Source organism: Malaya genurostris, chromosome 3 (genome assembly GCF_030247185.1).
Source record: "Malaya genurostris strain Urasoe2022 chromosome 3, Malgen_1.1, whole genome shotgun sequence".
NCBI lineage: Eukaryota > Metazoa > Arthropoda > Insecta > Diptera > Culicidae > Malaya > Malaya genurostris.
Genome location: NC_080572.1, coordinates 186,167,994 through 186,189,027, shown reverse-complemented (window position 1 = coordinate 186,189,027; position 21,034 = coordinate 186,167,994). Strand labels below are relative to the sequence as shown.

At 37.4% G+C, this 21,034-nt stretch overlaps 2 protein-coding genes and 1 long non-coding RNA gene across 3 annotated transcripts; 2 read left to right on the top strand and 1 right to left on the bottom strand.

The window, feature by feature from the left end:
• Positions 1-813: 813 nt before the first annotated feature.
• Positions 814-3,992, bottom strand: LOC131437129 (vacuolar protein sorting-associated protein 53 homolog). Its single transcript, XM_058606294.1, has 4 exons — positions 3,105-3,992; positions 2,531-3,041; positions 2,181-2,456; positions 814-2,115 (listed from the first exon to the last, which is right to left on the bottom strand). Exons 1-4 carry the CDS (start codon positions 3,898-3,900, stop codon positions 1,035-1,037), a joined length of 2,664 nt encoding a protein of 887 aa, XP_058462277.1. The 5' UTR covers positions 3,901-3,992; the 3' UTR covers positions 814-1,034.
• Positions 3,993-8,903: 4,911 nt separating this feature from the next.
• On the top strand, positions 8,904-10,913 carry LOC131438047 (probable tRNA (uracil-O(2)-)-methyltransferase). Its single transcript, XM_058607824.1, has 2 exons — positions 8,904-9,391; positions 9,448-10,913. Exons 1-2 carry the CDS (start codon positions 8,986-8,988, stop codon positions 10,902-10,904), a joined length of 1,863 nt encoding a protein of 620 aa, XP_058463807.1. The 5' UTR covers positions 8,904-8,985; the 3' UTR covers positions 10,905-10,913.
• Positions 10,914-11,874: 961 nt separating this feature from the next.
• On the top strand, positions 11,875-12,514 carry LOC131435034 (uncharacterized). The gene is made up of 3 exons (XR_009230426.1): positions 11,875-11,991; positions 12,098-12,251; positions 12,316-12,514. It is a non-coding gene; the product is annotated as an uncharacterized LOC131435034 (long non-coding RNA).
• The last annotated feature ends 8,520 nt before the right edge of the window (positions 12,515-21,034 follow it).

The window sequence follows — 21,034 nt, the reverse complement described above, 5'->3', positions numbered from 1 at the left end:
ATTTTTGCCATACAAGATTGGCAGAACCGTTTTGAATCGGTTCTACATTTTAAGCGTCTTACTTATTAGTTACTGAGTATTGTATGAGAGCAAATAAATAGAAATGAATTTACACTAATACATATAATAAGTTATCACTCGGCGAAGAGCGGTTATGCGGCAAATATACCGAAAAATAGACATACTTTCCGTCCGTACATGCCTTCTATTAGGAAGTCTAACTGTGACACGGAGTTTTGAGCTGCGCAAGGACAAAGCCCGCAAATGTTCCGTTTACGACTGCCTTTTTTAGGCTCCTGTAGTCATTCAGTCATCAGTACGAAAATACACGTTGACTTGCGAGCTGGCATTTTACGACATAGAACAGGAAACTAGTGGATCAATTCTTGGTTGAAATCATACCGCCGGATGCCACATGGCGATTCTTAGCCAGTAAAAACCGCTACCGACACTACACAGCTATCTAGACTGATCAGAAAGAGAAGATGACATTGATGATTAATTTCCATTCGTGGTCGAGCAGCCGATGACATTACAAACCCGCTTTTTTCATAGAAGTAGCGTTTCTAGCAATTTAGGCTTATTTAGCTTAAAATGTCTCATCATAAAAAAGCATGCGATTGCGAAATAAGTAGAATGATGTATCTACATACCTACCTGAAATCTACAGGCGACGCCATCTTTCGTAAAACATTAGAAACTCGACTCAAAACTCAACAGGGCTGACAGTTTTGGAAGGAGCATCAATGGTCAAATAGAATCTAACAGTGTCTAATATTTCGTCGGTAGCAATAAAAACAAATAGAAAAAATCTTTGTTTCATATTTTTATTTGAAGTGTCCTCCTGACGTTATAATATTCGTCTTGCAGTGCGGCGTGTAATGTACGGAAAAATTTCCCATATCCACTGCGAAGAAATTAAGATTTTGCACAATATAAAACTAGACAAGCATCGATAAATTCCGACAACAAGAAGGAATACCAAATGACCATGTACAATTTATCACATTCACTAATGTAAGCCGGATGAAGGTTCAGTTTGGTAATCTATTTTTGATCAAATTTTCAATTTTTTTTATCCTTCCTTTGTCCATTAACGAATCACCGAGAGCGATAATACTAGAACTGGCTCCACTGATAGCAGCCGCTGCTGTCGCTGCCGCCTGTTGTGATTGACTAAACAGTGGAGTATCTCCAACACCTAAACCGATGGAACTGAGCGCGTCCATCGTGTTGGTGCTTTGCAGTGCTGTCTGGGGGCACGATCGCTTATAAAGCTCTACCAGTTGTTGTTGCTCGATTTTCTTTACGCTTTTCATCTCCAAGATTTTGTGGAACTCCGTTACCGGACTTTCGGGTAACATCTTCAGATACTGTTCGATAAACAGTGCGACTGGATGGATCGGTTGCATCACCACCTTGATGATCATTTCCGCTTTAGCCATTCCTTTGACCACAACTTTGGTATACGTTGCCGGAGGTTTTCGCTGAACCTGCGATCCAATCGAAGGTAGATCCATCAGGACCGTTTTCAAACTGTGCGTGTCCAACAGCAACTGCTCGCATCCAAGAATGTTTCCAGCTGGATTGCCACCGCTGGCACTATTGGCTCCATCAGAAATGCTGGAACTCGATGCACTGGTCACCATCGAAGACGATCCAGAGGATGATCCTACGGTAGTCGGCCGAAGTTTGAACAGCGTGTTGATATACTTTGGAATAAATGAATTGACAAACTTGTGACAGAACTGTGTATAATATTTTCTGCTGGAAGACAGATTGTCTCGGATTATCGGTACCGATTGTTTGAGGTTAGTGACTATTTGGTTCACGAAGGCGCTTTGATCACCAACGTTGCTGATGTTGTGCCAGGAGATTTTGGTCATCATATTCAGCGATTGTTCGCAACCGGTGTCTAGATCCTGGACTAGCAACTGAATGCAGTTGGAAATAATTCGATGAAAAACGTCCTTCTCGTCAGACAAATCCACTCTGCTAACGTAACTCTTTCCTATCTTTTCTTTCAGTTTATCCTCTAGTTGCTGGACCGTTTCCAGACAGTACTCGCCGGTGGCCAACACGTAGCATATTTTGCGAATATCATCCATGCTATATCTGAGTGAAAAAATAAATGGAACTTACTTCATCGACAAATTCGAATAGCCGTACAACATACGAACCTCGGAGTTTCTCCTTCTTTGAGAAAATTGTGAATCACCTGACCAGCCGCCGAAGATAGATTCTGCAAATCCTTCGTTAGCAATGACATACTGTTGCTGATGGATGTCGTTGAGCTGGTTTGCTGCAGTTTAGGAATGCGTGCCTCCAACACTTTGCTGGAGTATTCGCGTAAGTATCTTTTAAAAATCAAAGTTAAATCATACATCGGTTTTTCGTTGCTGAGCTGAGTACATTGCACCATACATTTTTTGTAGAACACAAACAGTTCGGCACAACTGAAAACGACATGAAAAGAAACGAAATGTTCACATATTTAATACTTATCTTGAATAAAAGAAAAATCTCTTACTTGGGAAAAATGGCCGCATTACCATCTTTCGGTACAAACTGCTGCTGGTTCTGCTGGGCAAACTGGTCTATCAATTCGGATAAACTGCGATCAATACTGTCCGTATATATATCCAGATAGGACTTGAAACAAACGCCAATCAGATCTATGAAGGAAGGCTTTTCTTTCACCTGGTCAAGTTGCTTCGATTCCTCGATAGTTGCCCCGTTAAATCGCTTATCCAGCAGTTGTTCGAAGTTCGTTGTTTTTTGAATGGCAAACAAAAGTAACTTGACATCGATCTCCGTTCTCCGTCGGTTCATTATTTTGATCAACTCGTCGCGAGTTATCGTACAAAACTGAACGGTTATCCGTTCCGAAACATTCCAATCCAGTGGAAATATACTTCCATATTTTTCTTCAAAGTCCAACAAATGCCGTTTGAGCCAAGCATATCGTTTGTCGATCTTGTCTAACCAGGCAACGTCCTGATTCTCGTGGAACAATTGAACATACTCTTGCAGTTGCAAGTCTGTAAAACAATGGATATTGATCACCCAACAACGAAAAAAAAAAACTGATATGTGACACTTACTGATATACCACTGCAAAACATTCTTTTTAACTGGTTTATCCAGCACCGAAGCTACCTGACATGCATCCTTCAGCTGGGTTATCGTCATTCGGTTTCCAACCTGACCACCACCAGCGGTAGGTGCGAAGAAGTTTTTGAAATCTTCCGTTATCTGAGTCGCAAGCTCAGTCTGTATTTGTTGTACCTGCGACGATAAGGTCTGTATCTGGGCTATTTCCGAATACTGTCGAAAGTGCTGATTGACTTCGATAATAGCCTGCAGAGGATTCAAAATTTCTCCATATTGTCGACGTTCGGCTAATCGTTTTAGATTCTCTACTCCCCCAACCAGCATGTGTAGGTGATTCAGTGTCGTAATAGCATAGGTTAAATTGTTCTTAGCCGAATCCAATTGTTTGATGTCCCGAGTAATCTCTTTTACCATATCCTCGGTTTTCTCCGCCCTGGATTTAATGTCCGTTATCAGTGCGAACAGTTGTGTAATCGACTGTTGAGCCTCCTTCAGTGCAGTTCGACCATTTTCTCCGGTGTTCACTTGCCCTCGGACTACACTCCGAATATTATCGTCTATCAAACTGATATCGTATTCCATCTTCGTGATAACATCGTCTATATTGGATAGTGACTGTTCATTGGGGAACAGCTGGTTCACGTATTCCGTTGCATCGAAATCAGGATGATCCAAAGGGTCGGAACTTTGCAATACCTGTTCAATTGCCTGCTGTACCTCATCCGAGAGAACAATTTTATTGATGTGATCCTTTTTTGAATCGAGCTCCTCGTCAACCGCACTCATTTTTAATGAATAAATAGCATAACACCAATTAAATTTATTGATTAATGTTATTGAGAATAGTGCATACGTTGAACAACAAAATTCCTGTCAGCAATCAGGTTTTACTCTCAACAAAAATTACTCCAAATTAAGTTTAATCTTACCTTTTTTCAATCAAATTACACTCAGAAAAATATTACTGTCACCGCAACCTCCCACTTTATCAGATCCGAATGGATTCCGAATCGGCGAGAAATTTTCATTCGGAATTTCATGTGGAAATCATAATGGATTCCGAATCAATTCCAACTCCAGTGCAACAATCGATTCCGAATGAACCGGTTCGCCGACAACCGGTTGATTCGGAAATCATTCGGAATTGAGTGAGAAGATGCGGACTGAATTGTAAATTCGTCTTCTTTTTCTTCTTTCCTGATTTTGCACGTTTTCGTGCTGATTTTCAGTTTATTTTTAAACGAAAACATTATATAACTGAATATACAAATTTAAATCTTCATGTTTTTCGGATATACAGAACTAGTAAATAACCAGTTCTTCTTAGAATCCCAACATAAACTATTGAAATTCGCTGGAAATTAACAAAACGGCCTACCTTAGTCAGCATCATCCATTCCTCTAGCTGGAGTGTAGTGAAATGGCTTAAGTCGCTTAAATTTCACACTAACACATTCATAAAATGAGCGAATATTCAATGACATTTATAATATCACTGTCAATCAGGTTGATCGAGCAGCCAACTCAGGCGAAAATTCTAGCACTGAACCGATCGAGCACTAAAAAATCATGCAGTCGAGTAAGAATTCATTGCTCATTCCGTCATTTCGATAATGTGGGAGCTGTTCCTCAATGTCATTTTAACTATGCACTCAAATACACTGAAGTCTTTTTTTATGCAAATTTACGTACCGCATAACTCTGAAACTTCGCATAAAAAAACCGCATAACTCTGAAACTTCGCATAAAAAAAGACCGCAGAAGGGTAAACCGCATAACTCTGAAAATTCGCATAAAAAACCGCATAACTCTGAAACTTCGTATAAAAAAAACCGCATAACTCTGAAAATTCGCATAAAAAAGTCGCGTAAAAAAATCAATTAAAAGTAGAAAAATGACATCAATTAAAAGTAGAAAAATGACGAGAAAGTGCCTGTTAGAAACGTGTTCCACAGTGAAAAAACTAAAAAGATTGCCCTGTATGCGTTTTCAGCATCAAGGAGCGATATTTGTAAAAATCTGTTTAGTGTGATGCGACTTGCAATTCTCGGTTGATTTTTCATTAGGGCGTATAAGCAAGTGACAGTTTCTATTTAATCACTCTCTCTTTCAATTATTGTGATGTGATTAAAAAGATTTTCTTTGATATCACTATTCTGTTTGAAAGTCGAAAGTTTCGGGTATCATTTCATGCAAAGAGTTGAGTGATAAACGTGGAAACCGCTTGGCAATTAATAGAAGAGAAAGTAAACAAAGAGAAACTGTCACTTGCTTATTTTTTAAATTCAAGCGATGCACTTCTGATGAACTTTTAAACTGTGAACAAACCACCGGTACCTGTCAAATAAAATTTCATTCTGTTCATTTTGTGAGGTTATGTCATGTTCGTGTAAAACCTAATTCCGAATGAAAATTTCTCGCCGATTCAAAATTCATTCGCATTTGATAATGTGCACTCAGAAAAATTCTCACTTCAATCAGACCCTGTCAGCTTGGAGTGAAATCAATCTTCAGTTCAGCACCGCCATCACAGACTAACAGACATGACAGTATGAGTAAATTCTAATAAAAATTATTTTTCGTGATGCACTAGTTCCACCTATATTGTACTGCGCGAACTATTTACTATCTGTACACCCCTTGTGTTATGTAAAAGTTTTTTTACTAGTTGGTTTCCCCTCGTTTGTCAACACCGATCAGCTGCTTGCAGGGATGCCTGATTTCATCAAAATATTTGAAAATGAATCGTCACAATGATTTATTGGATTACGTTGATAATATATTTAACTTTTTCTTGATGTTGGAGGGTAACCATTTATTCGACTCAAATTTGTTCATCTAGACTATTTTTTATTGTGTTGGTAGTTTTCACCCGAAATTAAGTGGCGGCAGACCAGAAGCAAGTAAATATTGTAACAAAACGGGTTCGACTAACAGACAGGACACTCAAATTAGATTCTTCAATCATTTTAACGGTCATTTTGAATATTCCTTTATTTGGGACAGTACTCACATATGTCATGATGGCGCCACGTTACCCTATCAAAAACATCCTGTCTGTCATCTAGACTGTGTTTATTTTTTTCATTTACCAACAGAGTTGCCATTCATACAGAATTACCTGTAATGTATTGAGTTGTATACCTCCATGCGAATTTCATGCAGGGTACAGATTTAATACATATTGCCAAAACTATATACATAATTGTGCCTACTTCTCATCCTCCAACGCAATACAAAATCGAACAAATATTTACTTGCTTCTGGTCTGCCGCCACTTAATTTCGGGTGAAACTTCCAACACAATAAAAAATAGTCTAGATGAACAACGTTGAGTCAAATAAATGGTTACCTTCCAACATCGCGAAAAAGTTAAATATATTATCAACGTAATCCAAAAATTTATTGTGACGATTCATTTTCAAATATTTTGATGAAATCAGGCATCCCTGCAAGCAGCTGATCGGTGTTGACAAACGAGGGGAAACCAACTAGTAAAAAAACTTATACATATCACAAGGGGTGTACAGATAGTAAATAGTTCGCGCAGTACAATATAGGTGGAACTAGTGCATCACGAAAAATTATTTTTATAAGAATTTACACATACTGTCATGTCTGTTAGTCTGTGGATAAACCACTCAATTCAGCCCTCGAATGAATTAATGTCATTCCACCAATGAGGGCATCAATGTCTTTTGCATTTAATTTATCAACCGATCCACCACCAGATGTGTTCCCTGATCGTGTATTCCAAGTAGAGGAAAAATTTTGAAGAATCGTTCTACCGATGCCAAATTATCTTTTTTGGTTGCATCGACGACACGACCTGACACTCCGAAGAAAAGTCGGCATTAAAAGTGTTCGTAAACGATTTACCACCGATTACCATAAATTGAGGACCCCTTACTAATATAAAAAAATAATCTTTTGAGCAACACTGTTCTAGTTGCTACGAACTAGTTACCAAGTGACCAGTGTTAAAATAAACAAACAGTGACTCTTAGCGTGAAATCGGATTGTCTACGAACATTTACAGCTTAAGGATAATTTGATGCTATAAAATCACTTGCGAATATGTTTATTTTGTACAATATATTTTAATTAATACATAGGAATAACTCATTCCAGATTTTTGTACTAAAATTGGTCTTGTTAGTTGATGGCAAACTCGGTTTCCAGTTCCGAAAGCATTGGAAGTATTGTTCAAAACACTCCACATACAACTTGAATCGATATCTCATGTAAACGATAATAAGCAAGAAATCGGTGTAATGGATATGATTTGTTTGGTTTTTGTTTTTTTATATAATTAACTTATATTACTGTGCTAATATTTGTCTGGTAATAACATTTGATAGTAGGCTTTCTGTTTTTATTCTCTCAGAGAATTTTCGGAATCTTCCGTCATGGATAGGAGAGCTTTATTCCAGATGTTTCAATCGTTCGGGCTTGCTCTAAATAGATCTTTGCTAGTCATGAACGGTTGTTGCGTTAATTCAACACTCTAGCTATAGTGAAATAGATAGGATTTGTATATCGACATATATTGTTTTTTTCTTGTTTTTCTTTACACTTAATTGACTAAGACCAGAATTCATCCATCTCAGCTCGGTTTATACGACACCTGATAAAAATTGTGCTGGTAGGAAAATTCCAAGACACAGTGACACAAGATTTTCCACTACAATTGAAACAAGCCTCTGGCAGCGGCCAAAATCGTCCTCGATCGAATGTTCGGCTTGTGGAATGGCATCAACATTTGTTTTGTTTACATTGTAAAATCTGTTTAAAACCAGTAACCAAGGTTATGGTAACTGTTATTCAAAATCAATAATTTATCAACTTGTGCTGCCAGTTTCAACATTTTTTCTAGAGATTTCGTTTTGACATTACCAGTTACTGAGGGGTAGTTAAATTTGCGATACAGTTTTGATAGGCGAGTGGCAGGTCGTGTCGTCGGTTGCATCATCAAACTTTTGACAAACGACGTCGCGGATCTGTATCGTTTCTTGTTCTAGTGTAGAAACAGCTTTTCGAACGGAAGCTATCGATCCAGACACGTCATCAGCAATTTTTTTAAAAGATTTTTAATAATGAAATGTGGAATTATTCCATAACTATTTCAAACTGTTTGTTTATTTATTCTGGTGCTCCTTGGTAACTAGTTCATAGCAACTTAAAGAGTGTTGCTCGAATAGTTAGTTTTTGTCATTTTCAAGGGGTCGCTATATTTATGGTAACTGGTGGTAAATCGCTCACGAACACTATTTATTCCGATTTTTCTTCGGAGTGTCTGGTCGTGTCGTCGATTTTACTTAATAGTCACATTATTTTCAATCAATTGTTACTATAAAATTCTATAATCAATATTAATAATGTATTTTACCCTAAAATCACTGTGATAAATACCGTAGAAGGGTCAAAAGTGATTTGGCCTATGTTGATTGTTCTAGGTTTTTGAACTGACGCCATATTGCGAGCACAAATTGAACATGACAAAATGAATTCAAGTAAGTGCGTCATAAAATATATGTGACAACAGCAATAATTCTGACATATGGTTCATTTCATATTCAATCATGATCCGCTGGTTGTTAAGAAGATCACGTAAACTTCGATGACAAAGCCATTTTTGGAATCTACGTGTTTTTTCACATAATATTAACGTGTGGATTTTTTTGAGTGTGGGTAACTTCCTTCGATTTTTTAGTGTTATAAATTATTTAAAGTGACTGTTTTCATATAAGTGTGTGATTGTTTTTTTAAGAAGAAAAGTCGTGTTTTTTTTTCTTTGTGGTGTCACTATAAGGACGGCTAAGACCGCTCACGGTCCATCTTGCCAAAAGTCGTGTTTACATACCGATAGAAATGTTGGACCAAGCACTGATTTCTCAAGATATTGCAGAAATTTCACACCAGATTTTTTTTGAAACGATCAACATTTACATATTCAAACCACATGTCGTAAATAGGAAGTTATTCGGAATCACTAAAGTATTTTCGGTTTCCTATCGGACAGTGGACGAGCAGCCACTGGACATACCCGCATATCTTCGTGATTTCAAATCACAACACAGAATGCAGAAGGAATTTCCGGAGATTATAACAGATTTGTGCCGTAAATATGGTTTAATGTTTCGTTATCTGACGTCCGGGACCAATAACGAATTAGAATTTTCCGATCAGGGGAAAGGAACAGGGTATCTGATACTCAATAGGTTGCTACCGCGAAACCTGCATGTATTCCGACCACTGGATGTGCTTGTATTGATTGGTAATATTTAGCAGAGACTACAGTAAATGTTTTTAAATTTATATTATTTTTATTAGATTTTGACTGCCAGTCGGTACACTTTCAGTGCCTTCAAGACGACGAGAATAATTTAATACCAAAAATGATCTACGGAATAGAACTGCGCAACGGAAATCTATCAATTAAGTGTAGTTCCAAACATTCAGATGAGAAATCTGCGATTTGGTTGAAAGATGTTTTATTTCCACGGCTTCTCAAGTGGTTAGATGCTCTGAAACAGAAAAATTCAGATGATGTTAAAGCAGAAATAGTTTCGCTTTCTCTCATAAACGATCTAGAAGAATACAATCAACTGTACAGCAATCTTAAGACTAAATACGGAACCGAAATGGTTCGTATATGGCCGGAAAATACTGATCCGAAAAAATACGTCTACGAGGATGTGGCAATTGCCACCTATCTGTTGCTTTTATGGCAACAAGAACGAAAAGCCACCAACAGTGAACACCGGCAATCGTTTGTCGACGTTGGCTGCGGAAACGGTTTGTTAGTTTACATTCTTGTCTCGGAGGGTCATGACGGATATGGAGTGGATGTGAGGAAACGTAAAATTTGGGATCTTTATCCAAAAAACATTACACTCAAGGTGGAACCCATTGTTCCATCAGACCAAGCGTTGTTTCCGAACACTGATTGGATAATCGGAAATCATTCTGATGAGTTATCACCGTGGGTTCCAGTTTTAGCAGCTAGAAGCTCGTACCACTGTCGATACTTCCTGCTTCCCTGTTGTGCTTTCGAATTCGATGGAAATAAATTTCAACGAAAAAATTCAGGTGTAAGTCAGTACCATGAATTTTTGAGCTACGTGCAACAAATTTCGGATGTTTGTGGGTTTCACACAGCGATCGACCGTTTAAAGATTCCTAGTACTAAACGAACCTGCTTGATCGGTTCGGGACGAACATATGCAGAAAATAAATTCGAAATGCATTGTAAAAACATTCAGACGTTCATAGATTCTAGAATTAACATTTCCCGAGAAACCGATGGAAACTGGTCTTCTACTTTCAAACCTCGGGAAAGTGTCGAGAAGGTGAAAAACTGTACAAAAATCGATCGTAATGTTATAGATCAGATAGTTCGGATTGTGTTCGAAACGCTCATAGCGAAGAAAAGAATAGCTGCTGAATTTCCGGATAAACAATGGAACGCAGGGGGAACAGTTTCCATTAGTGATTTGGTGAATTTGATTCCGCAGGACAATTTGAACAGTTTGAAATCCGAGTGTGGCGGACTGCAAACGCTGCTTAAAAATAATCATCAGATTTTCCAGGTACTGAATGGACACGTTCAATTACGAATTCCTACCAAGCAAGGAGAGAGCAGTAAAAGTGCTGTCGAAATGCAGAAACGAGCGAAGAAGCAAAAAAACCCAAGATTAGTAAACCTGAAGGAGAGGCCATGCTGGTTTTATGGCCATCATCCTGATGGATGTCCTTTTGATGAAAGTGAATGTAAATTTAAACATTAGTATAAACAAGTTTACTTCTTCTTTCAAATCATATGATGAACTTCCCCAGGATTGATTTTTCTCGAAAACAGGAAATCTATTGTCTTTTCCAACTCTCAAATCGGTTAACACGAATATTTTCATTCTGTGTAGTTCCATGTGTCAAGTTTCGCATTTTAGTCCTTTTTCGTGCCCTAGACCTTTGTCAATAAATTTGATTCCTATTTAATTCTTGATTATTTGCCACTATTTCTTACGAGCGGCTTCTAAGGCTGGTGAAGATATTTTTGATGCCCACCCTCACACAACTGACAACTGCGGAAGAGTGTCAATTCTGCCCGCCGTAAGAATATTACGCTCTTGTTCGCTCGCAACTCCTCATTCTGCGGGTACCTCCGATAATTCCCTACTACCAATAGCACCCATTCGACGCTGGCCATCAATAGGCATGAGATAAGGACTTGGGAGTTGCGACTCATCATATAACGACTAAAAACATTGCCCGAAGCTCTTGCTCCAAACAGTGTTTGTGCTTTACGTCTACTTAACAGTTTGTAATAGCTCGACTCGATTAGAAAAATGGTATAACGTGTTAGAATTGAACTGCTAAGAGGCAAAGTAGTTCAACACGAGTGCTGTTGTGCACTGGCGATTCGAAGATGAAACGCGAAGAAAACAATAGTTACTGTAGGACGTTTGCACAAAAAAGGCTAACCTCTGGAGGGTTATTTACATTGCCAAATTCAAAATTTTTTGAATTTGATTCTGGTCCACCTGAATTCTAGATGATTTCAGAATTTGACTTCGGAATTCAGTAATAGAATTTAGTTCCAGATTACAGTTTCAGAAATTTAAACCATGACTCTGGAACTGAATCCTAATTTTTTTTTTTTTTTTTTTTTTTTTTGCTGGTGTGTCAACGTTGACAGGGCTGGGACCTATAAAGATCTATCTCGCCCATTTATATGTAGTTTTGTTTTGGTTTTAGATGTAGTTTTGTTTAGATGTGTATTTTGCACTCTCGCAGAAATTTCGTGATATCTTTTAATTCCTTGTAGTTGTTTTGTTCGAGTATTTGATTGAGAGGTTTGTTGTCATGGAGAATTTGGTATTTATATCTTATATTGTTGTACTTTTTACAGTGATAAAGACTGTGTTCAATATTTTCTTTTTCATCACATTCATCGCATTTTTCGCTATCAACCCATTTCCAGTTGAACAAGCGGTCTTTTGTCATGCAGTGACCGGATCGGATTCTGGACATTGTTACCTTTTCCAGGGTGGATAGTGGGATTCCTTTGCACCAAGTGTTTCTACCGGGTTTTTTTGCGAACTGGTAGTGGAATGCTCCTTTGGTCGTCGATTGGAGTGAGTATATTATTTCCCAGCTGCTCCAGATCTCATTTTTCGCTAATTTTAATGAATCTCCTAGTGTGAGTACTTCGAAGTTGTTTTGCTTACCCTTGGTGGTTTGTAAAGCTGCTTGATCTGCGAGTTCGTTGCCGGTAACTCCCACGTGACTAGGTATCCACTGTATTTTTATTTGGTTCATGCGATGTTCCTGTCTAAGTATATTGATTTCGTATACAATGTGATTCGTGAACGTTTTTCCGATATTTTTTAAAGCTTCACAGGCACTTTTTGCATCTGTCAATATCACGGCCTTGTTATACCTCTTCGATTTTATATATTGGGTTGCTTCTCGTATTGCTAGTAACTCCGCATTGGTGATACTGAAGTTATTGTTGATTTTCATCGTCCTTTCCATATTTGCTTCAGGTTCGATCACTGCGATTGCTGTTCCTTCAGCTGTTTTTGATGCATCAGTGTAGATCTTGTTAAAGTTGCGATATTTAGTGTTTATCAGTTCGGTTGTTTTGGCTTTTAAGATTTGTTTTGCCTGTTGTGCTTTGCTTTGTAATCCTTCTTCGATTTCTGTTTCTATTCCGCACCCGGTGCTGCTCCATTTCATCGTGTCCTCTAATATTGTTGAACTTTTACATCTTATCTGATGAAAAACATCCGTGTGTTTTTCTGCTACTTCCGTTATATATGTATTTTTGCTTTTTCCTGTTTGTGGGGCCATGCAAATGAATTTACTGTTAGGGTCTCTGTGATATTTAGATTTTATTGCTTCTTTTAGTGTTAGCCATTCGATTCTTATAGACATTGGTACCTCTCCGCTTTCGGCCAGCAATACGTTTATTGGTGTGGTTTTCAGATAGCGCATGCTTAGCCTTAAATAGGAATTGTGGAGGGTTTCGATTTTTTTTATATGGCAACTTGCAGCTTTCCCGTATATGGGCGCTCCGTATTCAAGCTTTGACTTGATTAGCGCGTTTCCAATCTTGACTACTGTTTCTGGGTTTGCTGGGCTTTTACGAGTGGATATCATTTTTAGTAGGTTAAGACTACTCTCCGCTTTTCCCACTAAATGATCAATATGCTTTCTGTGCTTGAGCGTCTTGTCTATTACATATCCTAGACTTTTGTGAACGTTGACTACCTCTATTGGGACGTTTCTAAGCTTTAGTTTTAGTTTGCTGTCTGCTATTCTTCCAAAATTTATAGCTGCACATTTACTTGGATTGATCTTTAAGTTCAGTTTTTCTAGTTCTACGTGAAGGTGTTCTATGAATTTGTTTGCCTTGTTCTGAGCCTCGTAGCCTTGTCCTGTGACTACCAGAGTGAAGTCGTCGGCGAATTGTAAGAGGTAGGCTTCATCTATGTTGTGCTTGTGAAGGTTCGCCGTGTATAGGTTAAACAGCACTGGCGATAGAGGGCACCCTTGTGGCAATCCTAGGTTCGTTACACGTGACACTACTTCTTCCGCAGTTTGGATGGAGATTTTTCGGTTTCGCAGATATTCGTGTATCCAGTGAACTATTCCATACGGAATTTGTTTTTCATTCATCATTAGAACGAGTTTTTCGGTGTCTACTGAGTCGAAGGCTTTGCTGATGTCGATGAAAATTGCTATACATTCCATTTTACTTTGTTTGGCTTCTGATATTAGGTTCACCGCGTGGTTGACACAACCGATCGCTGAGTGGTTCTTACGAAAACCGAATGAAAGTTCCGGTAATAGGTTGTTTGCTTCCATGTATTCGTACAATCGGTCTTTGATAGCTCCGTTTATTGTTTTTAGGAAAACATTCATCAGAGCGATGCCTCTTTTTCCTTCGATTGCGGTAGATGGGTAATTCGGTTTTTGGATTAGAATGAGTTTCACCTCACGCCATTTATTGAGTATCTTTTTACTCATCCACACCGTGTTCAATTTCTCATATATTTCCAGTCGGATGTCCATTCTTATGTTTTTTAGCATTTGAAAGGAGATCCGGTCCATTCCGGGTGCTGAGTGGTCTTTCTTTTTGAAAATAACATTGTTGAATTCGTCGGTGGAAATGGGTGTTTCATATTTGCTGTTACTGGCCGACCAAATCGGGGAGCTTGCAAGTTTACAGTAAATTGGGGTGGTATATATCGATTCTAGATATTTTTCCGCGACTTCTTTAGATACTACGTGTTTTGCAGTTTTGTTATTTTCCGTTATCGCCGTGTTAATTCCTCTGATGATATTCCAAATTTGTTGCGGTGGTGTGTCTTTGTCGATTTTGGATCGTAGCTCATGGACGTCTTTGCGTTTTGCAGATCTGATTAGTCTTTTGAACACGGCATCAGCTTTTTGGTATAGAAGTTGGCTATTTAGAGTTTTTTGTTTATTATGCTCCCTCATTTGTTGTCTTTTCAAATCGTATGCCTTTTGAATTTCCGGGCTCCACCAACGTTTCAAAAAGTTTGCTTTTTTATTCCTTATTATGTAGCTGTTGTTCTCGATTGCTTCCTCAAAAATATTTTGCATCTCGTTTACATCATAGATAAATTGTGGGTTCATCTGGTTTATCTCATTAATCGTTTTTTTAACATTAACTTTTCTGAATGTGCCCATCACTATGGGGGAGCTTAGTTGGATCTCGGTGTTGATGGTCAAATGTGATCCTCCGAAGGAGTGTTCCTCTACTTTCCAGGTCGCTTTGCTAGCGATGTTGGGGGATACTATCGTCAAGTCTATTGCTGATGGTGTGCAGTTGACTCTGGGGACGGTGGTCATTGTTCCGTCGTTCATGACTACCAGATGAGTTGTATCTAGGGCATTTACGATGGCTTTACCTTTTGTGCACGGTTTCTTCGTTTTATCCCATAGTGGGTGGTGTGCATTAAAGTCTCCGGCGATTACGATGTCTTCGTGGGGATTATCCATAGTTTCGAAAAGTTCCGGTAACTTTGTTTCCAATTGCTTCGAGAAGTTGCTGTCTGGTGGAGCATAGATAGAGAATATTGACAGTGGCCTGCCAAGATTTAGAATTTTCACTCCCACAATTTCAATCGGGCTCAGAGATGTGATTTTAATTTCTTCAAAGTCAAGCCGATCTATGATCAATAAACCCACACCTCCGTATCCTTCCGGTCTTCGTTTGCTCACAAATTTGTATCCTTTGATTCTAAAGTGTTCCTTGTCATTAAGCCAGATTTCTTGGAGACATGCTATATCAATATTTTCGTCGTTGAGAAGGTATGCTAGTTCTTCTCTTTTCTCGGATGGTCTTAGAGATTGGATGTTTGATTGTAGTATTTTAATTCGTTTGTACATTTGTAATGTTGACGCTATTCTGATTGATGGGTTCTGCTGCTATTTTTTCACTAAAATCTTCAATGATGTCTCTAAGAACTGAGCTTATTTTGATTATGAGCCTTTCCAGGGATATATCTTCTCCGTGTTGGTTAATTTCGTCCGATATGTTGTGATTCAGTTTAATGATTTTACCAAATATGTTGAGGTTATGGTTCAGTATTTCAATGCTTCGTGTAAGCCTTTCAATGTCCGAAGTTCGATAAGGATTTTCGAATAGCGTGGATCTGCTGGATGTATTGGATGATTGATTTTGTTGATGCTTTTCTTTGTTTTGATCTTGGGTTGTATTACGTGTGTTTGGTATTTTGCGTTTGATGTTTTTTCTCCAAGTTTTCCACTTTTCATAGGTTATATGCTCCGGTTCCTCTAGCTCTGGAAATTCGTCCAGAGAATTTAGCAGCTCGTATTCGTTGTATATTTTACGGTGTCTCTCTGTGGCCTCTATGAATGTGATTTTGTTTTTTTGAATGTCTTCGTTGATTTTCTGTTGGCGTTTTCTCTCAGGGCAGTTCTTGTCGTTGGATTTATGTTCACCACCACAATTCAAGCATTTTATTTGACTGGTACAATCGGTATCGGTTTGGTTTTCCTTGTGTGTTTTTCCGCAGTGATTGCAAGTTTTGATTCTTCTGCAGTTGGTTGTTTTGTGACCGAATATCCAGCAGTTCATACACTGTTTGATTGGGAAGATATATAGTTCCACTGGAAATCTAATTCCGTATAGTATGACGTGTTTTGGGAATTCTGTGCCTTTGAAGGTTAGTTTTATATTCTCAGTTTTAATCAGTTCATTTAGTTTGTTTCCTTTTCTTTGAATTCTTTCTATTTTAGTAAGTACATAGCTTGGAGTTTCTATATTTTCTTTAAGTTCGTCCTCCTCGATTTCTTTTGGAATGCCTTTCACTAGACACACTGTATTTCTAAAAATGTTTGGGGAGTATAGTTTTAGTCCATCGTCCTCTATTTTGACTTTTGTAATTTTTTTCGCTTCTTCTTTGGATGTGAAAATCGCTTTGAACCGATATTTTCCGATTTTTTTCACGTCTGTGAGTCCTTTTGCACCTCCTCTGGATAGAATTCTTGCGATTTCTATTGGGTGTTTGACAGTTTGGTTTTTCGGATCGATGGGTTCCAGGTAAATCTCGTTAGAGTTTATATGAGGATGTTCTGGAAAAATCTCGATTACTGTGGATGTGATTTTATTTTTTACCTGTTTGGCTGGGTTGGTTGTCGTTTTTTTCAGGACTTGAGTTTGTTTATCTTTGGCTGTATTTTCTGCCTTTTGTGTGTCCTTGCAGTATCGATTTCGTGTGATGATCTGTGTTTTTCTGTACATATTATTTTGAGGCTATTTATTTTGAGGTTATGTATGTGATTTTTCCCTTTGTACTTTATAGTTTATGTATTCAATAATTTTTGTTGACGGATTGAACTTTTTAAAGTTATCACTTATTTCTATGTTGAGATCTATAGACTTATTTAAGGTAGTTTTTGTTGTATCCTTTCAATTATAACTGATATTCTGTAAACGCTATTTTCCGCGTGATGCTCTTTCCGCCATCTTTCTTTTTTTTGAAACGATTTTATTTTGGAATTTGGAAATCTCATGTAAACAAACAGATGCCACAAAATGTAAAACTTTTAGGGTTGATTCACATATTGTGAATCCTAATTTTGAATTCTGGAACTGACTAGATTTCGGTACTGAATGTATTTCCTTCTTCTTCTTCTTCATTCTGTGTGAGTAGTCTGTTGACTACTCGGAATTAGGGCTGAGTGACTGTGACTATATTGCCCTGTTGAACCGACGACACGACCTGCCACTCGCCTATCGAAACTGTATCGCAAATTTAACTACCCCTCAGTAACTGGTAATGTCAAAACGAAATCTCTAGAAAAAATGTTAAAACCCTCAGTCGGTGTTGAACAGTCGTTCGCACCGCACGCGTATAGCTCTTGGCTCCTGGAATTTTTTTTCTGGCTACCTAGAGTTTCATTGATTCAAGGCTTCAGTCTTTTTCAAGGCTACCTGAATCACTAACTAAGTGACTAAGTGATACAAAGAGTGATATTAGAGTGACTAAGTGATACAAAGAGTGATATTAGAGTGACTAAGAAATTAATCAGCCTTTTTTAAGGCTAGCTAGGAGTCTAATCGAAGACTAATTTAGCCTAGTTAATTTAATTTAAAATTTCATTAATTTCAAAAATGCCTGCGTCCAACCGGAAAGGCAACAAGCCTAAGGCTAAAAATAATTCAATACGGAATAAATCACAATCCGTTATTCAACATTTTTCTAATAACATTCACGATCTTATAGAATCTGAATGTAAAAATAAAAGACAACGGACGGATTTCCCTACCGTTGATCCTATGCCGTCTAACAATATTTACGAGATTCTTCCTGAATCCGATTGTAGCGACATAGAAGAAAATTCTTCAAAAATTCCTAAAATGGACGCTTGTCGTTCTGGGAAGAAACATCAATCTATGCCACCAGTGACGGTGATGATTTCCGACTTCAAAGCATTCCGTACTGAGCTTTCTACTTTTCTCCCGGAAGTAAAAGTCTCATTTCAAATCGGACGAAGAGGAGAATGTCGAGTCTTGGTGGATGGATTGGAAGATTACGAACGTCTTATTCGATATTTGTCCGAAAAACTTCATAAATTTTATTCATATGATATAAAATCAGACAGACCCTTCAAGGCTGTCTTGAAAGGATTATCAAATGATCAAAGTATTGATGAAATTAAAAATGAACTAAAAGAATTGCTTGGTTTTGCCCCTTCCCAAGTAATACTTATGAAAAAAAGAGCGAATGGTACTTCTAAACCACGCTCTGGAATTTCCCATGAACTTTACCTAATACACTTCAATCGAAGTGATGTAAACAATTTGAAAACTTTAGAAAAAGTACGTTTCATTTCCCACATTAAAATTCATTGGGAACATTATAAACGGCATAATCGTATTGCAAACTTAACGCAATGTCGTCGTTGCCAAGGCTTCGGTCATGGAACCAAAAATTGTCATATGGATATACGGTGTTTGAATTGTGGTAAATCGCATTCGAAAGACGCTTGTCCAATGAATGAAACCACTGATAAATTTTCATGTTCAAATTGCAATGGAAATCATAAATCCAATTATTTGAAATGTCCTGTCAGGGAAAAAATTTTAAACGCTCGTTCGCTTAGACAACAAGTCAAATCAACGACCTTAAATTTACAGAACATACCTGAAAATTCTTCTAAGGCACCTGCCAATTCGTCTTCTAACGAAAACAATTTATTGACAGGTAGATCGACCTCGTCATCATCTTCTTCTAATTTCACTTATGCTGGTATATTAGGTAGAAATCTATCTCCTATTTCTTCTAATGTAAATAATCAAAACACAGGACCGCCTTGCAGTTCTTCTGCTAACGAAAACAATTTATTAATAGGTAGACCGGCCAAATCATCTTCTTCTAATGGCAGTCTACCTACAAATATTCCTTCAATGCCATTCGCTTCTTTAAATGAAGTCGATTTAGGCGATATAACTGAAAATAAAATGATCTACCTACAAGATCAACTTTTTCAAATGATCATCCAAATGAATTCGACTTCATCACTTTTTGAAGCATTTCAAATCGGATGGAAATTTGCAAATAATATTATAATGAATTTAAAATTTAACAGTGATGTTAAATAATTATTTGAATATTTTAAATTGGAATGCTCGATCTTTGAAATCGAGTGAAGATGAATTTTATAATTTTCTCAAAGTTCACAAAATTCATATTGCCATTGTGACAGAAACTTTTCTTAAACCAAATGTAAAATTGAAAAGTAATCCACATTATGTGGTTCATCGATTTGACAGGTTTACTGGAATTGGTGGTGGAGTTGCCATTTTTGTCCAACGGCAAATTAAACATCGAATTTTACCTTCTTTCAATACTAAAGTTATTGAAAGCTTGGGAATCGAAGTTGAAACCATTCATGGAATTTATTTCATCGCTGGAGCATATTTGCCATTCCAATGCACCGGCGAACAATTAAATTTCTTTAAAGGCGATTTGCAAAAACTTACAAGATATCGATCGAAATTTTTCGTAATAGGGGACTTAAATGCTAAGCATGTCCAGTGGAATTGTAGGCAAAATAACAGTAATGGTAAAATACTTCATAATCAACTCTCAGCTGGTTACTTTACAGTTCTTCATCCCAGTAATCCTACTTGTTTCTCTTCCGTGAAAAACCCGTCTACAATTGATCTGGTTCTAACAGATCAAAGTCACATTTGTAGTGAACCGATTACTCATGCTGATTTTGACTCAGATCATCTTCCTGTAACATTCAGACTTTCCAACGAAGCTATAATTAATCCAATTAGTTCTATTTTCAACTATCATAGAGCAAATTGGTTGGATTACAGATCTCACATTGAAAATCATGTGGATCATGAAACTATTTTAGAAAATTCTGCGGATATCGACACAGCAATTGATAATTTGAATCATTATATTATCGAAGCTAGAAATCTTTCAGTTCCCAAAGCTCAAACTAAATTAAATTCTCCTATCATCGATGACAATCTTCAACTGCTCATTCGGTTGAAGAATGTTCGTCGACGACAATATCAACGTTCTCGTGATCCTGCTATGAAAAACATAGTTAAGGATTTACAAAAAGAAATTAAACATAGATTTACTCTTTTGCGAAATGAAAATTTCGCTAAAGAAGTTGAACAAATTAAACCATATTCTAAACCTTTCTGGAAACTTTCTAAGGTTCTTAAGAAACCTCAGAAACCTATTCCTGCTCTCAAGGAAGGAAATCAAATACTTCTTACAAATGGCGAAAAAGCTCAAAAACTTGCTCAGCAGTTCGAGAGTGTCCACAATTTTAATTTGAACGTTGTGAGTCCTATTGAAAATGAAGTCTCACTGAAATATGATCATATTTCAACTCAAGTGTTATCACACGATGACATTATTGAGACGAATTTTGATGAAATTAAATCAATTATTAGAAAACTTAAAAACATGAAGGCTCCTGGTAATGATGGAATTTTTAATATTCTTATTAAAAATCTTCCCGATGTTGCCTTGAGACTCCTGGTTAAAATTTTCAACAAGTGTTTTTCATTAGCTTACTTCCCAAAAAGATGGAAAAACGCTAAAGTAATTCCTATCCTAAAACCTGATAAAAACCCAGCAGAAACATCAAGTTATCGCCCAATTAGCTTACTTTCTTCTATCAGTAAACTTTTTGAAAAAATTATCTTGTTAAGAATGATGACTCATATAAATGAGAATTCAATTTTTTTACCAGAGCAGTTTGGATTTCGTCATGAACATTCAACTACTCATCAACTTGTCAGAGTAACGAACATGATAAAAGCAAATAAATCTTCTGGGTTATCCACTGGAGTTGCTCTTCTAGACATAGAAAAAGCATTCGA

Coding starts and splice junctions, on each gene's coding strand:
- LOC131437129 (XM_058606294.1), bottom strand. CDS start 3,900: ATGAGTGCGGTTGACGAGGAGCTCGATTCAAAAAAGGATCACATCAAT. Junction 3,042..3,104: donor TGTTTTGCAGTGGTATATCA/GTAAGTGTCACA, acceptor ATTGTTTTACAG/ACTTGCAACTGCAAGAGTAT. Junction 2,457..2,530: donor AATGCGGCCATTTTTCCCAA/GTAAGAGATTTT, acceptor TGTCGTTTTCAG/TTGTGCCGAACTGTTTGTGT.
- LOC131438047 (XM_058607824.1), top strand. CDS start 8,986: ATGTTGGACCAAGCACTGATTTCTCAAGATATTGCAGAAATTTCACAC. Junction 9,392..9,447: donor GGATGTGCTTGTATTGATTG/GTAATATTTAGC, acceptor TATTTTTATTAG/ATTTTGACTGCCAGTCGGTA.